The sequence below is a fragment of the Ranitomeya imitator genome, chromosome 2 (assembly GCF_032444005.1).
Source record: "Ranitomeya imitator isolate aRanImi1 chromosome 2, aRanImi1.pri, whole genome shotgun sequence".
Lineage (NCBI taxonomy): Eukaryota > Metazoa > Chordata > Amphibia > Anura > Dendrobatidae > Ranitomeya > Ranitomeya imitator.
Window position 1 is genome coordinate 38,836,554 of NC_091283.1, and position 16,005 is coordinate 38,852,558.

General features: G+C 45.8%; 1 protein-coding gene across 1 annotated transcript; it reads right to left on the bottom strand.

Moving 5' to 3' along the window:
• Window positions 1-640: 640 nt before the first annotated feature.
• Window positions 641-15,288, bottom strand: MVB12A (multivesicular body subunit 12A). The gene is made up of 10 exons (XM_069746509.1): window positions 15,176-15,288; window positions 12,049-12,150; window positions 11,877-11,969; window positions 11,384-11,486; window positions 7,171-7,300; window positions 6,559-6,690; window positions 4,559-4,659; window positions 4,422-4,483; window positions 4,188-4,247; window positions 641-2,811 (listed from the first exon to the last, which is right to left on the bottom strand). Exons 2-10 carry the CDS (start codon window positions 12,124-12,126, stop codon window positions 2,767-2,769), a joined length of 804 nt encoding a protein of 267 aa, XP_069602610.1. The 5' UTR covers window positions 12,127-12,150; window positions 15,176-15,288; the 3' UTR covers window positions 641-2,766.
• Window positions 15,289-16,005: the final 717 nt, after the last annotated feature.

Consider the following 16,005-nt stretch of genomic DNA (forward strand, 5'->3'; position numbering starts at 1 on the left):
GTTCCCGCAGGAACAGGATACCTAAACTGTGGAGGAGAGGCGGCCCGCCCCCCCTTTATCTTTCTGTAGGTTTCCTGTTCCTGTGGGGCGGATCCCTCTCTCCAGTAGGGTGCTGTCGTGGCGAAAGGGACAAGTTTCATATTGTATGTATAAGTTTCAGAAACTTTTCGAAAGTGCCAATGGGAAAAAGTCACTCAAATAAAGAAAGGCCATCAATTGGAATCATATTTTTTTAGGACGAGCGTGCACATTCCACAGGAAATGTTGCTGCTGACCATGGGGCCTCCGGAGGTGCTACATCGTGGGGGCTACCTTTCTTTTGGACATACTTCCAAGGGGGGTCGGGAGTCTTGTTTCACAGGGTTCTGTTCACATTAACCTCATGTTATCGCAGCATTCAGTCTCACATACACACAGTGAGAGAGGCTGCAGCTCCATATCCCTCCTGCCCCCAGCTAATATTTACACCACTAATCTGAAAGGGAGTTTTTAGGACTGGAGCTTCGGAATATTTACAGAGGGGAAAAATGTCACGTTTCTATAAAAAAAGAAAAAAAAAAATATCTTACAGTCTGATACTCATGTGTAGCACAGATTTATGAAAAGGCATATTTATAGGAGCAGTAATATAACAACAAAGGAGACAGAAACAAGATTTATTGTCCGCAGTATTTGGACATGGTACAGAAATAATTGAAAGAAATAGACAATAAATATATTCAGCAACTTAATGTTAAGTTCTGGGAACAAGCGATAACATGAGAAGGAATGGTATAAATATGTGGTGTACATACATGGGGGGAATGGCAGAAAATTAGGATTTTAGTTGATTTTTTTTTTTTTCCTCCATAAATAATACATGCAAATATAAGAAACTTTGTAATATATCTTATATTAGAAATCCGCTCCTTTCTCCTTCTGTCCTGATCTTTCACTCTTAAAATCCCCAGTTCATGAGAAAAATCTGTCCTGAAGAACGATTTTTTCCATTGCTGAGATTGGAGATGACAGTTGGTGCTCATAAAGTTCTATGGAACTAGCAGCGGAATGTCTGCGTCGGCCTCGGGCTCCTCCCCTTCCATAGAACCTTATGAGCACCAACTGTCATCTCCAATCTCAGTAATGGAAAAACGTGTCTTCACTGAACACAGATTTTACCCATGAATTGAAAGCAAAAGATCAATTCAGGAGGAGAAAGAAGTAATTTATCTAATAAAATATTTTAAAAAGTTGCTTATTAAGAAATATAGCATGGAGTTATGACATGAAACATAAACGAAGATTACTCTGGTTCTGATCGGCCATTCCTGGGGAACTTGGGTTAGCCACATACATATACCTGGCATTACCGCTCCCGTAGGGACTTTTTTTTTCGGAAGTATCACCATACAACAATTACTATTCAGGAGTCGGGGAGTGACGGCGCTGACAACCATGATGGGGCTCACGAGACTGATAATATCGGTTGTCACCCTAAAACTAAGAAACTTCTGAACAGTTGCTAAAAGAGTCAAAACTTTTTTTTTTTTTTTTTAGCATATTTGATAAAACAAACTTTTTTTTCGTCATCAATGCGTTTCATTGGATTTCCTCTTATTTTTGGTCCTTGTGAAAGGTAAAAAAACAAAATGACGTTACCCTATTCTCATTTGCAGAAAAAAAAAAAAAAAGAGACAACGATAGAAAGCAAGAAAGGAGGTGGTCTCCCGAGCTTCTCCTATAAACAGTGAAAAATGGACGAAAAGCATCATGGATGGCATCGGGGTGCCGTCCTTTATTTCTCGTGGAAACATTGGCTGCAATGAGCAATTGTGATCCTCAAATTGGTTAAGTCTCCATTTAGAAAAAAAGTGCACAAGAGAAGGTTCAGAAATATGTCGAAAATATATAACAAAAAAATGGACGTCTACACGCGGCCTTAGAGGGGTATTCCCATCTCCAAGACCCTATCCAAATATGTAGTAGGCATAATAAGAATAACAAATACCTCCAATTAGAAATGTATAATAGTTCTTCTGATTAGCTATGTCTCTTATGCCATGTGCAGGGTATTGCGATAGCTTAGGTATCCATGGTTATGACCACTCATACAATGACAGTTCGTTATTAGTGGTCGTAACCATGGATACCTAAGCTATCGCAATGCCCTGCACATGGCATAAGAGACATAGCTAATCAGAAGAACTATACTAAATTTCTAATTGGAGGTATTTGCTAATATAATATCAGGCACGGACGTTACTAAGAGTAAGATGCTTTGCCTATGGAACCATAAACCTGTTGGGGGTGCCCCTTTGGCCTATTCTTTTTGTAACCCCTTTAATATAGGGTGGCAATATTCATTTATTAGCCCGAGTAGAGTGTGGCTACAAACAGCATCACTCAGGCGGACCTGGCACATCACTCCATGACAAAGACACCCTATTAATTTCAATGTAATACTTCATTTTTCCAGAGGAGGCGCTGCAGGGCAACTAGTAGATTATATCTGATCGCTGGGGGTCTTAACAGAGAGAATGTGCATAAAAAGCAATGACCGAGGGCTTCTTTAACCTCTTTAACCTTGGGGGCTGGATCATTACATAATACGTGGCACCCACAATTAAGAAGAGCAATGTTCCTGATCCTATGGATATCTGACGTGACGCGAGAAAACGTGTGGAGATAAATCCTCGAGGGCTTCGCCGCCGTACAGTGTATAAACTGGGTGCAGGACGTTTCTGGTTTCCATCGATCGGTCAGTGAATCATTGAACGGGTCCCATCGTCATCTGGCACAAGCCGAGCGCTCCACCACAAATCCATAGTCGTACTGAAAATAAAGCAAAAGAAACAAAAAAAAAAAAAATCACAGTGATAAGACTAGAACCAAAAACAGATGACAAATAATGGACATTCCTTAAAGGGGTTTGTCTCATCTGTGAGGCAGTGACCGGTGTTATATGTGAGGGTCGCTATGTGTCCCCCAGGATGCGCACACATGCATATTGAAGACGTGAGTGCATTGCAGTCACAGGTAAAGCTGTAATTGCAATGCAAAATAAAAGTAAGTATTGGTCTTGGGCAAGCTATGTGTCCAAGGCAGAGTTAGGAAAACCCGTATGGGCTTTTATTTTTAAAACGGACTACAGGATGGTAGTGGGGTCGCCCGTTTCCTCCCAGCTGGGTCTTGCATGTGGCCTACGGCCACAGGTTCCTTGTAAAAGCCCCTGCAGCAAAGGGGTTTTGCAAGTGTGCAGAGCAGAAGGCTCTGCCATAGGCTCAGCCTGTGTGAAGCAACACAGAGCCAAAAGGCCTGGCACCATCAGCATGCACGGAGGTGCAGTCGCCCACGGCAACAGGTCCCGGACTATCTTGTTTCTTGGCTGCGATCAGGAGGATCCCGTTTACTTTTCTGATTGCGAGTACACGGACCATTAAAAGAGACTTTGTTGTTGAACTTTCCTGGGTCACTGCCTGTCTGTCACACTGCACCAACCCTGCTGCACTACACATCCTATTACAAGGGTAAAGTTGACCAACGCTTGGATAAACAAGAAACTTTGCAATTTCCCTCTCCAGAATGGAGACTTTTAAATCTATTGTTTACTGTTCGTTTCCAAGATTACAAACCACAGCTGGAGTCTATCAGAGGTTCCAAGGCAAAGAGCGCAGCACTTACAAGCTCTTTGCTACTGAGCCTGGATTGCGGATTTCTAGGCAAGGAGAGCAGCACTTGCACGCTCTTTGCTAGTGAGCCTGGATTGGGGGGGTTCCTAGGCAAGGAGTGCAGCAGTTACAAGCTCTTTGCTACTGAGCCTGGATCGCTGGCTAAGGACAGTTTCGGTGAGCCTTCAATATATTCGGTTTCTGCTTGTATCATGGGAAAGCGCAGTTAGGGGTCAGTGGCTCAGCCATGCTGCTGGTACGAGCTGTCAATCATCAAGAAGCAGAGGAGTGGTGCGCTCCTGAAGACGAGACAACCTTTTAAACTTAGACCCCCTACCCAAAATAGATGGCTTTAGTGATGCACCATGTCATGGGTGACCCCTCCTGGGAAAAGGTCTGTGTGTGCCTGTAGGGATGAAGTGGTGGTCCCTTGATAGCGGGATGTCGCTATTCAGTAACTAAAAGTCTCACTGCTTACTAGTAAAATAACCACAAGCTGCGGCCGTGACATCATCCGTTACTTATTGCTTTAAGATTTACCTCATTTTCAATCTCAGCCAAAGTTTTGATTCTCAGATCTTTGAAGTTAGAAAAGTTTATCTGAAAAGGAATAAGAAACAATGGACGCATGAGCCGACGGCAGACAGGACAACGGCTTCTACCGATGCTGCCAAACTACATCTGTGCCGTCTACAGACTGACGGAGCATGCTGGGAGTTGAAGTTTTGCAGCGCGCAGTGGGAAATAACTGGGGTACACAATCTGGATACTTACGGCAGGTTCTGATATTTTGCTTCCAAACATCGGATGAATGGTAAACGGGATCCCATCAATGGCTGAAACACAAGAAGGTAAATGTGGGACTCTGGGAAAGACTTTGCCATTCATTACATACAGACCAAAGTTCTCACCAGATACGCCGTAGACGTTGGCCTCGTACAGCGGGTGTTCAGACTGAGGCGATCTGACATGGGGCTTAGGAGAAACTACCGGAGCCGGAAGGTGGATTGTGCTACAAGAAGGAACAGAGAAGTTGGCGGTATGTAGAAGACCCGATCTACAGCTTTCCTATGCCGAGCCACAGAGCGTCCACTGGTAGCCCATGTATGACCTTCCCGAGACCCTTCCAATTTACAAAACCCAATTTCAAACATCCCATTTGGCAAGTTGCAAAAAGTCAGTTGGATTTTTTTTTTTACAACTTGTTTGTCTCTAAGGGGGTCGCAATGTGACCCCATTTACTTGCATTTCGCTGCAATTATTTTTTTTTGGAAGTGTGACTAACGTCACTACCGAAATTTCCATGTAGCCCCAGTCAGGTACAGACAGCACATTGATGGAGACGCCATGTAATGCTTAATTTCCCCCAAAGTGTCGTTCTGAGAAACCAGAGCACTTTCTGTCAGGGTTCCCCGTAGATTACAGCTGATAACTTAAGGGATGCCAGGATGAAGGACACTTTGTGATCAGTTTATCAAGGAACCCTTCTAATGCCAGGAGATACAAACCAAGACAGTGGAGCAACAAAATCCCACAAAACATGGTCATAAAAATGTACAAATTTTATTAAACAAATATCAACACATTTTATCAACACATACACATGTATATTTAGGCATATAGCCAGAGGAGCATGAAAAAATAGAGGAAACTGATAGGAAGCCTGGGGAACAAGAGGGAGTAGGATCAATTACACCCAGGGCATAGCCAAAAAAAATCGATCACCAAATCAAATCACTATACATTATATGTAAGATTGGAGGACCTCAGTGCAACCATCCGTAGCACCATCTACTGTTGTGTACCGCCTCCCTATCCATAAGCACAGTCATAGGTGTAAATCAAACAGGCTTACCCATTGCATCAGGATGCCTCCCTCCGGTTCCTCAGGCAGACCCCCCTTGACATTGGGGGAGGTGCACAAGTGTACTCCTGGCCACACACATATTTTAGCTTTTTTGAGTTTTGTGTGAGATCTAATACCAGGAGATGCTAGGGCTCCAGGGCAACATTTGGTCACTCAAAATTTATAGGAAAAATCCAAAGTTGTTCAATAAAAGCCCAAATTGTATTTTTTTTTTTACATTTTAATGAACCCATCCCCATAATCAACCCTTAAAAGTTTTATTCCCAAAAATCACAAGTTATGCTCTATGCACGGGCAAACAATATAACTTGCTGAACTCTAGGGATCCAACTGCTTGGACCCCAAGCAATTCTGGAATCAGGGTTTTGGATTTTGGGAAGAGGACTCTGCAGCAATTCCAACATCGGGGCTTAGGGTCCTTGGAATTGGATGTCCTGAATAGAAGCAGAGGTGCTCATGCTCTGTCTCCGATCAATTCACTGTCTACAGAAGGAACTGAAATATCGGAGAACCCTACTGAGCTCCCTCTGGCAATTCCACTGACGAAGAAAGTCATGGAGGTCGAGCACGTGCACCTGTGCTCCCAGTCAGGGTATAAAGCACTGATCTCAGGATTGCTTAGAGTCCCCGTGGTTGGACCCCTAGTAATCAGGAAATTCTCCCTTAGAGTAGGACTTGTGATTTTGGGAGCTACCCTTTAATATTTGAGATATGGTTGGGGTTCAGAGCTGGCGCGTCAATGGGTCTTCCATGTAAAGGTCTCACACTCTCTGTAGAAGCAGATACTTAGTGGGGACCCACCGTCATGGTCTTCATGTGTGGTGTAAGGGAATATGTATGGAGGTTGACTACAGCAGATCACTTTTTTAATCTGCAATAACATTATATTCCTCTATATTAACCAGAAAATAGCACTCAACCCAATTATAATGTACCCAAATTTCCAGAAATTCAGAAGAGTGGGTTGTGCAGGTAGTGTAATGCGGCTTGCTCATGATATTGCCATATTTTCTTGACGCCTGGCGGTGTGCCGGCTGTACTTACGTGGTATTGGCTGGGATGCCGTTATCTAAGGAAAGTCCTCGGACGCCGGATGTGATGTTGCGCGGTTTAGGAGTAGGTTTGGGGATGGAAACAGGAACCTTCTTGCACCATAAAGCCAGGCCACTCATATCACTGGGGTGACAAGAACAGAGCCGTAAGGCGAGACGCACCGATAATGCGACAATACTACAGGTGACAATGTACACACACTTGTAGATTATGTATCTCTGCTAGACCCAAGAAAATGTCACATCTTAGCTTTCTTTTCAGGTATTTATTCCACGCTACCATTGCTCCGATCTCCACTTTTTTTTTTTTATGGTGGTAGAGCGCCGTAGTTAAAACAAGCAAAAAAAGCTCTGGGCAGGCTCCAGATTGTTACAGAAGAAGCGGCCAGGCTTGATGGGAGGACCAACCTCTCAATGACATATGTGATAGCATCGCCATTTCATAAAGAAATGGAAAATAAAGGATACGAGAAGAATCAAGAGGACGGTCACGTACCAAAATGTTCTATCTTCCGAATGGAGCGGAATCAGAACAGTGAGGACACAGTAGACTTCACTCTGATGGCAATATATAAAAATTGTGGTTAACAACTTCAGTACTTACCCAATGCGAGTATACGGCGGGCCGAGATTTTTGCTCTTCACTGTTACTTTAATGTCAGAGACAGCAGAGCCCGCTGTGGTCACAGGACTCCATTTCACACAAAGACGCTTCTTCTTTGGCACGGTTACCTCTGTGCAGACGAGGAGCCTTAGTCAGATTAAACTGCATTAGCCAATTGCCGCCTACTGCCCTAGAGGTCAACGACCGACTAACAAACCTTAACACATTACTTAAAAGGGGTGTCTCCTGAGCAGCTCAGAGCTCGGCAGTCTCCTTACAGTCTCCTCACTTTCTGGATTCTGGCAGAGCGGGCACTCGTCCTCCTTGAGTGACAGTTATGATATACGACAGCTGTAGTATTAGTAGAACCACAAAGCTCAGCACAAGTTCTGCTGGAACACATTTAGCTATCAGGACAGTGAGAGCTGTGATTAAAACTGCTCTGAAAGCTGACAATGGTGGAGGCTGGTGATTCTGAAAGATTGTCGCGAGTTGAAAGGGAGTTAAGCGACTAACTGCTGTAGAGAAATCAATGTGGTGGAGAGAGCTGTCTGGGATGTTAAGAGTTAACCTCTCTCCTGGAGTGTACAGTAACATAGTAACATAGTTAGTAAGGCCGAAAAAAGACATTTGTCCATCCAGTTCAGCCTGTATTCCATCATAATAAATACCCAGATCTACGTCCTTCTACAGAACCTAATAATTGTATGATACAATATTGTTCTGCTCCAGGAAGACATCCAGGCCTCTCTTGAACCCCTCGACTGAGTTCGCCATCACCACCTCCTCAGGCAAGCAATTCCAGATTCTCACTGCCCTAACAGTAAAGAATCCTCTTCTATGTTGGTGGAAAAACCTTCTCTCCTCCAGACGCAAAGAATGCCCCCTTGTGCCCGTCACCTTCCTTGGTATAAACAGATCCTCAGCGAGATATTTGTATTGTCCCCTTATATACTTATACATGGTTATTAGATCGCCCCTCAGTCGTCTTTTTTCTAGACTAAATAATCCTAATTTCGCTAATCTATCTGGGTATTGTAGTTCTCCCATCCCCTTTATTAATTTTGTTGCCCTCCTTTGTACTCTCTCTAGTTCCATTATATCCTTCCTGAGCACCGGTGCCCAAAACTGGACACAGTACTCCATGTGCGGTCTAACTAGGGATTTGTACAGAGGCAGTATAATGCTCTCATCATGTGTATCCAGACCTCTTTTAATGCACCCCATGATCCTGTTTGCCTTGGCAGCTGCTGCCTGGCACTGGCTGCTCCAGGTAAGTTTATCATTAACTAGGATCCCCAAGTCCTTCTCCCTGTCAGATTTACCCAGTGGTTTCCCGTTCAGTGTGTAATGGTGATATTGATTCCTTCTTCCCATGTGTATAACCTTACATTTATCATTGTTAAACCTCATCTGCCACCTTTCAGCCCAAGTTTCCAACTTATCCAGATCCATCTGTAGCAGAATACTATCTTCTCTTGTATTAACTGCTTTACATAGTTTTGTATCATCTGCAAATATCGATATTTTACTGTGTAAACCTTCTACCAGATCATTAATGAATATGTTGAAGAGAACAGGTCCCAATACTGACCCCTGCGGTACCCCACTGGTCACAGCGACCCAGTTAGAGACTATACCATTTATAACCACCCTCTGCTTTCTATCACTAAGCCAGTTACTAACCCATTTACACACATTTTCCCCCAGACCAAGCATTCTCATTTTGTGTACCAACCTCTTGTGCGGCACGGTATCAAACGCTTTGGAAAAATCGAGATATACCACGTCCAATGACTCACCGTGGTCCAGCCTATAGCTTACCTCTTCATAAAAACTGATTAGATTGGTTTGACAGGAGCGATTTCTCATAAACCCATGCTGATATGGAGTTAAACAGTTATTCTCATTGAGATAATCCAGAATAACATCCCTCAGAAACCCTTCAAATATTTTACCAACAATAGAGGTTAGACTTACTGGCCTATAATTTCCAGGTTCACTTTTAGAGCCCTTTTTGAATATTGGCACCACATTTGCTATGCGCCAGTCCTGCGGAACAGACCCTGTCGCTATAGAGTCCCTAAAAATAAGAAATAATGGTTTATCTATTACATTACTTAGTTCTCTTAGTACTCGTGGGTGTATGCCATCCGGACCCGGAGATTTATCTATTTTAATCTTATTTAGCCGGTTTCGCACCTCTTCTTGGGTTAGATTGGTGACCCTTAATATAGGGTTTTCATTGTTTCTTGGGATTTCACCTAGCATTTCATTTTCCACTGTGAATACACAGTAACTACTGCGCACTGGCAGTAGTGGCCGAGCTCCATAGAAACCAGCTGTACACTATGAAAGATAAAAGCCCTCATTGCAAGAGAATGGCAGCAGACAGAAAAAGCAAGTTAATTGTAAACTTGCTTGTTTCCATTCTATCTATAGCAATTTAATAACTTGAGAATAACCTTTAAGACAACCTAGAGTCTTCAAAAGGAAAAGACTTCCCATCTACTGTATTTTCCTTTGGGAGAAAACTCTGATTTGGTTAAATATCTAAAGTCATATGGGAAGATTCGGTAAAAGGTCAAACAATATTGGGCAGCTACTTCTAACTTGAGGCACTGGAGCTGTCCGTCTTCTGCCTGGCAGAGCGTTTATGTACATTTTTTTATTCTTCAGTAAGCACTGCTTGATCTAAAAGTCTACTAATACCACCCATGTTGGTACTCCGTTGCACCCACACCAGAGTCCTGCAAACTCCCTTGGTTGTCACAATGCCGTCATCCTGCTCATCTTTGGTTATTACAAGGTGCCTCTGATACAAAAATGTTGCATAACATCTAGTTACCAGGTCTCACCTGACGTGTCCTTGACGAGGGCCTCGTAAAACACCAGAGATGACCAGAATGCCGTCTGAGATAGCTCGCCGGACCCTGGTGTTCAATGTGGACACTGGACTAGAGTCCTACAAATCATTTAGCTAAATAGCACCTGATGTAAGGTGCAAAGGGTACACGTCACTCCGGATCTGTGGGTGCATGGGAAGGGTACCAACCTGTATTGGTCAAGAGAATAAGATCCAGCACTCCTTAATGTTCCACAAGTGACAAATCTGTGACGTTGCATTCCAGAAATATAACGTTTTGGTCTATGTTAGACCTTAATCAGAAGGATGTTTCTCTATGGTGTGTCCGTGCACGCCCGTTCCACATTGCTATGTAGACTGAAACGTTATTTTTCTGGTTTGCACTATTAAAGATTTGTCTCCTCTACACCCTAAGGCGTGCAGGTTATTTTTCTCTTGTCTGGAACCTGATAGAACGTCTACCCGAATTCACTGGTTTATGGTTTATTATAGTGAGGACATACGATGGATACGCTTACTAATGTGCGACTGTCATACAGTTCTACATCAGTCACCGTTAAGACTTGGCTAAGGCCAGGGAAACTCGCACGAGTCTCGCATCTCAATACCCGGCACTGCGGACCGGAGCGTGCGATCGCATGTATTTCTATGCAGCGGAGCGCTCCGGTCCGAGTGTCGGCGGCAGTGCCGGGTATTGAGAAGCGAGACTCGTGCGAGTTTCTCGCAAGTGTGATCCCGGCCTAAGACTTCACATACCAGCTCCAGGAAGGATGGAGAAGACTAAAAGGTCCATTTACACTGCACGATTATCATGGACAAACCCTCCCAGGATTGCTAGGTAATAGTTTACTAGTGATGAGCGAGCATGCTCGGGTGCTAACCGAGTGTCTTCGGTGTGCTTGAAAAACATATTCGAGTCCTCACAGCTGTTGAAAAGCCGCGAAACATGCAGCCACGGGGACTGAAACATATTTTTCAAGCACGCCGAAGACACTCGGTTAGCACATGAGCATGCTCAGATAACAGCTAATCCGAGCACGATCGTTCATCACTATTGTTTATACTAATGAGTTCATGATCACAAGAGAAACTAGAAAAAAAAGCTCAATTGTGGAATTAAATGAGCATTTAGTTTGCACAAAAGATTAATGTTCTCGGCAGCACATGATCTTGTGTAAACACGACCTGCGCTGCCAAGACCAACTGCAGCCTTTGTGAACTGAGCGATTTATTACAGATGGTTCAGTGCAAAGCTGAAACAACGAGATGTCAAACAACCGCCGATCGGGGGTAATAAATGCCGGGCAGCCAATGTAGATCAAGTCACAGTGTGCGTTATACACTTACTAGGCTCCACATATTCCCCAATATAAGCAAACCCGACCGGCAGCGCGCTCTTTTCTCCCACCAGCAGGACCTCGGTGATCACTTGATCTACAGTCTGTGGAAGCTAGGAGACATAAGAAAAGTGGACACAATGAGGCAACTGTAGGAGCCACTGACCACGAACCCCGGATGCCAGCTGGGGAGCGTAGTCCACCTCTGCTCTAATAGACGAAGGCCGCGAGGAAACCAAGACATCTATTAAGGAATCACTGGTTTGAAACCGTACTCCTTTAATTATGGCACGACCATGTAAGTAGAGATTAGTGACTCCCATCATATACGGAGCTGCTGATTTACAAGGGTCACGACCATCTCGTATATGGGGTATGACTCACGGTGAATATATTTACATCACCTGGGAAGGTCTAGCTGCCATGATGTCCTCCATTACCTGCCGACTACACGAGCACTGACACGTCACCATGTATACTTCTATAGTACGGTCATCTCTTACCTCTGGGGAGGAGCAGTAACATAGGTACAGAGCAGACTTCTGGGCAAAGCCCTTCAGAAAGCTAGCCGAGGTCCCTTCGATGGTGGATGTGATCTACAATAAAAAAAACAAAATGGTAACTTCAGATTATAAAACATTAAGACCAATCAATCAATCAATACCAACGACTTACTATGAAGTGGCCTTTGGGGCACGTTGACTGGGCAGAAGTCCATGCTAAACTGGTCAGAGGTTTGAAGTTTTCCTCCATAGTTTTGGTTCTTTGATAGAATCCCTAAAATGGAACCAAAAAATAAATATATTTCAGGGGCCTGTTGTACATTGTATACAATCAACCGTGATGCGTCAACTAGTATCTGTGGAAAGCTCAGATGCTCAGTCCTGTACTGTCCAGAGACACCTCATATATGGAGAGTTAGAGAAGCTCCAGCGATGGACAAGCAACCAACTGCTTCTCCAGGTGGAGAAAAGGCAGCTGAAGATCACAAACCAGGCAACGGAGGGGTGCTCTCTGAATCCGGATTATCTGACCTGAGACTAAGGCGGTTTAAGTCAGGTCCAGGTAAAGGGTGATGAGAGGAGGTCAGTGAATGGTATGGGAGAGATCCACAAAGCTCTCCTGTAATCTGCAACCCTCCTCACCCTGATGGATCAACAGGCTTATGATGGATCAACAGGCTTATCATGGACCAGAGCTGGACAGGAAGGTGTCCCTTGGCTGTAGAGCTTCATCTACTCTAGGAGGCACCAAAGACAAGGACTCATCTCCTCCACATCTCCTGCCAGAACTATCAAACCTCACACAGCAGTGAAAACAAAAGGAATACGACCCTTCTCCGATGAAAAACCCACAACTGAAGGGTTTAACCAACCATCGACGCCATTCACTAATGACTACCCCTAGGTAGGAGCTTGGGTTCAGAAGGATCAGCAAGAACATTGGAGGACACTATGTTGAGAGACCATCATACGTCCAGACACATAAGTAAAGGCTGCAGATCAGCTCCTATTCATTTAAATAGGGATCGGTTTTACCCGGGAGCCACCACTAGGAAGAAATATCCAACTCCCACGATCCATAAAATCAAAATGGCTTCATAAAAGAGGTAGTCCACTACTTTACCAATAAAGGTTTATCCTTAGTATAGGTCATCAATGTCTGATCGATGGGGGTTCAACACCCGACGCTGCCACCTTTCAGCTGTTCCCACTGTCGGCGTCAGCAGGACCTGCTCGGTTACAGACTGCACAGTGCTGCTCCATGGATGAAATGGAGGCCACAGCCGGGTCCTTCACAGGCTGACATCAATGGTCGACCTGGGGGCCATTATTGAGGCCCTGGCTGCCATGAGATCCCATCAGCACCCTATAATCAAGTATTGAGCCTAGAGATGGGTTGACAGAGATCCTACTACTGCCATAGACAACTCAGGTGCCCTGATCTTTACTGAACAGACCCTGGCTCCTGGGAGGGTTAATACCCGAGATCACGGCTCCCTTGGATCCCGGTCATTAGAGAACAGTCGAGAAGCCGTTACCGTTGGAACAGAAGAGCCGCACAGTAACATGGACCAGAGCGTTATAAAGGGCGTCGTGCGAAACCAAGAATGGGTCATAAATATGGAATACTTAAGGATCTCAACTATTGGTGGAGGGGAACAGGGGATCCCTCGGGAGAAGGGGGGGGGGGGACACAGTGGATCTTATAGGGTGGAGGTGGAGGAGAAGGGGGGGGGACAGTGGATCCTATAGGGAGGAGGTGGAGGAGAAGGGGGGGCACAGTGGATCCTATAGGGAGGAGGTGGAGGAGAAGGAGGGGGGACAGTGGATCCTATGGGGAGGAGGTGGAGGAGAAGGGGGGGACAGTGGATCCTATAGGGAGGAGGTGGAGGGTAACAGGGGATCCCTCGGGAGAAGGGGGGGGGCACAGTGGATCCTATAGGGAGGAGGTGGAGGAGAAGGGGGGGACAGTGGATCCTATAGGGAGGAGGTGGAGGGTAACAGGGGATCCCTCGGGAGAAGGGGGGGGGCACAGTGGATCCTATAGGGAGGAGGTGGAGGAGAAGGGGGGGACAGTGGATCCTATAGGGAGGAGGTGGAGGGTAACAGGGGATCCTTCGGGAGAAGGGGAAGAGACAGTGGATCCTTTGGGGTGGAGGGGAACAGGGGAAACCGCAGAGAGGGGGACAGGATCCTTCGGGGAGAAGGGAGAGCACAGTGGATCCTTTGGGAAGGAGGTGGAGGGGAACAGGAGATGCCTTGAGGAGAAGAAGGGGGCGACATAGTGGATCCTTCAGGGAGGAGGTGGAGGGGAACAGGGGATCCTTCGGGAGAAGGGGAAGAGACAGTGGATCCTTTGGGGTGGAGGGGAACAGGGGAAACCGCAGAGAGGGGGACAGGATCCTTCGGGGAGAAGGGAGAGCACAGTGGATCCTATAGGGAGGAGGTGGAGGAGAAGGGGGGGCACAGTGGATCCTATAGGGAGGAGGTGGAGGAGAAGGAGGGGGGACAGTGGATCCTATGGGGAGGAGGTGGAGGAGAAGGGGGGGACAGTGGATCCTATAGGGAGGAGGTGGAGGGTAACAGGGGATCCCTCGGGAGAAGGGGGGGGGGCACAGTGGATCCTATAGGGAGGAGGTGGAGAAGGGGGGGACAGTGGATCCTATAGGGAGGAGGTGGAGGGTAACAGGGGATCCCTCGGGAGAAGGGGAAGAGACAGTGGATCCTTTGGGGTGGAGGGGAACAGGGGAAACCGCAGAGAGGGGGACAGGATCCTTCGGGGAGAAGGGAGAGCACAGTGGATCCTTTGGGAAGGAGGTGGAGGGGAACAGGAGATGCCTTGAGGAGAAGAAGGGGGCGACATAGTGGATCCTTCAGGGAGGAGGTGGAGGGGAACAGGGGATCCCTCAGAGAAGGGGAAGCGGACGGGATCCGTCGGCCAACAGATCATTCAGCCGGTCACCACCAAGTATATATGTGACCGTAACAACCAGGGAAAATGACCCCAAAAATGAAAAAAAAAAATGACTTCTGTCGAAAACTTACAGCGTCATCGGCTCAATAAATAATATTAATAATCAATATAAAAAAAAATCACTGAAAAACACCCCGAAAACATTGGGGTCCCAACAGACACCGTCTGCAATAATGTATGGCTGACCCCTCCCCCACCACACCAGTCCGTCCCAGTCCCAATCTTCCAGTCAGGGGCGCACTGCAGCTTTCCTGCTCCATAAACTTATGGACAAGTCGTTTAACGCGTATTGTTATCTCTTTCCGGGGAAACCCAGGCCGCTCACCTCCCGGCACCAGACCCGTCCACGGCCACAAACACCGGGAACTTCCTGGTTGCGAGTCACCTACAAAGCAGGTAGAGTGATTAACTGAGAAAAACTACATTTCCCGGCACACCTCTTTCATATGACGTAGGTAGTTGGACTTGCGCCTGCGTAAAGAAGCCGGCTACCTCAGCGCATGCGCGGCCTTTTTTTTTTTTTTTTTTTTTCCTTTCTTTTACCCATGACTTCGCACTGAGCAGGAAGAGGCGCTGCAGCAGCCTCAGTCCGCGCTGGCTGAGCGAGAAGGCGGCTGATGAGCTGCTCAGCTGCTTATACATGAGGAGAGCGCGTCTGCTGCTTCTCCAGCTATCACCATGTCATTTACTCTACTTTATCCTTTACTGCTTTCTGTTATCAGGCTCATAGAATAATAATATATCCGTTTGTTAAACACGCAGTCACATATTTGTCCGGGGGTCACACTAGAGAGGAATACGGACGAGTGAGAGGTGCAAAAACACCGCATTGCACACGGACCAATGTTTATGGGGCAGCTCCTATCTGCCGTATGTTTCTCTGCCGTATTTTACGGCCGTAGAAAATCGCAGCATGCTGCTAGTGTCAGCGTATTGCGCAAAAAATCCGCCAATGAAAGTCTATGAGGGCGAGAAAAATACGGATCACACACGGACCAGCAGTGTGACTTGTGAGAAATACGCAGCGGTGTTCTAGAGAAAAGCCGACAATTCAGTGCGGTGTACAGTGAAATCACACTGACAGGTTAGAATAGAATAGCTAAGATAAATGTCTACACATAGAATAGGGGTATATATATATATATATATATATAT

Coding starts and splice junctions, on each gene's coding strand:
- MVB12A (XM_069746509.1), bottom strand. CDS start 12,126: ATGGAGGAAAACTTCAAACCTCTGACCAGTTTAGCATGGACTTCTGCC. Junction 11,970..12,048: donor GCCCCAAAGGCCACTTCATA/GTAAGTCGTTGG, acceptor TTTTTATTGTAG/ATCACATCCACCATCGAAGG. Junction 2,812..4,187: donor TGGCTGAGATTGAAAATGAG/GTAAATCTTAAA, acceptor CTTTATTTTCAG/TACGACTATGGATTTGTGGT.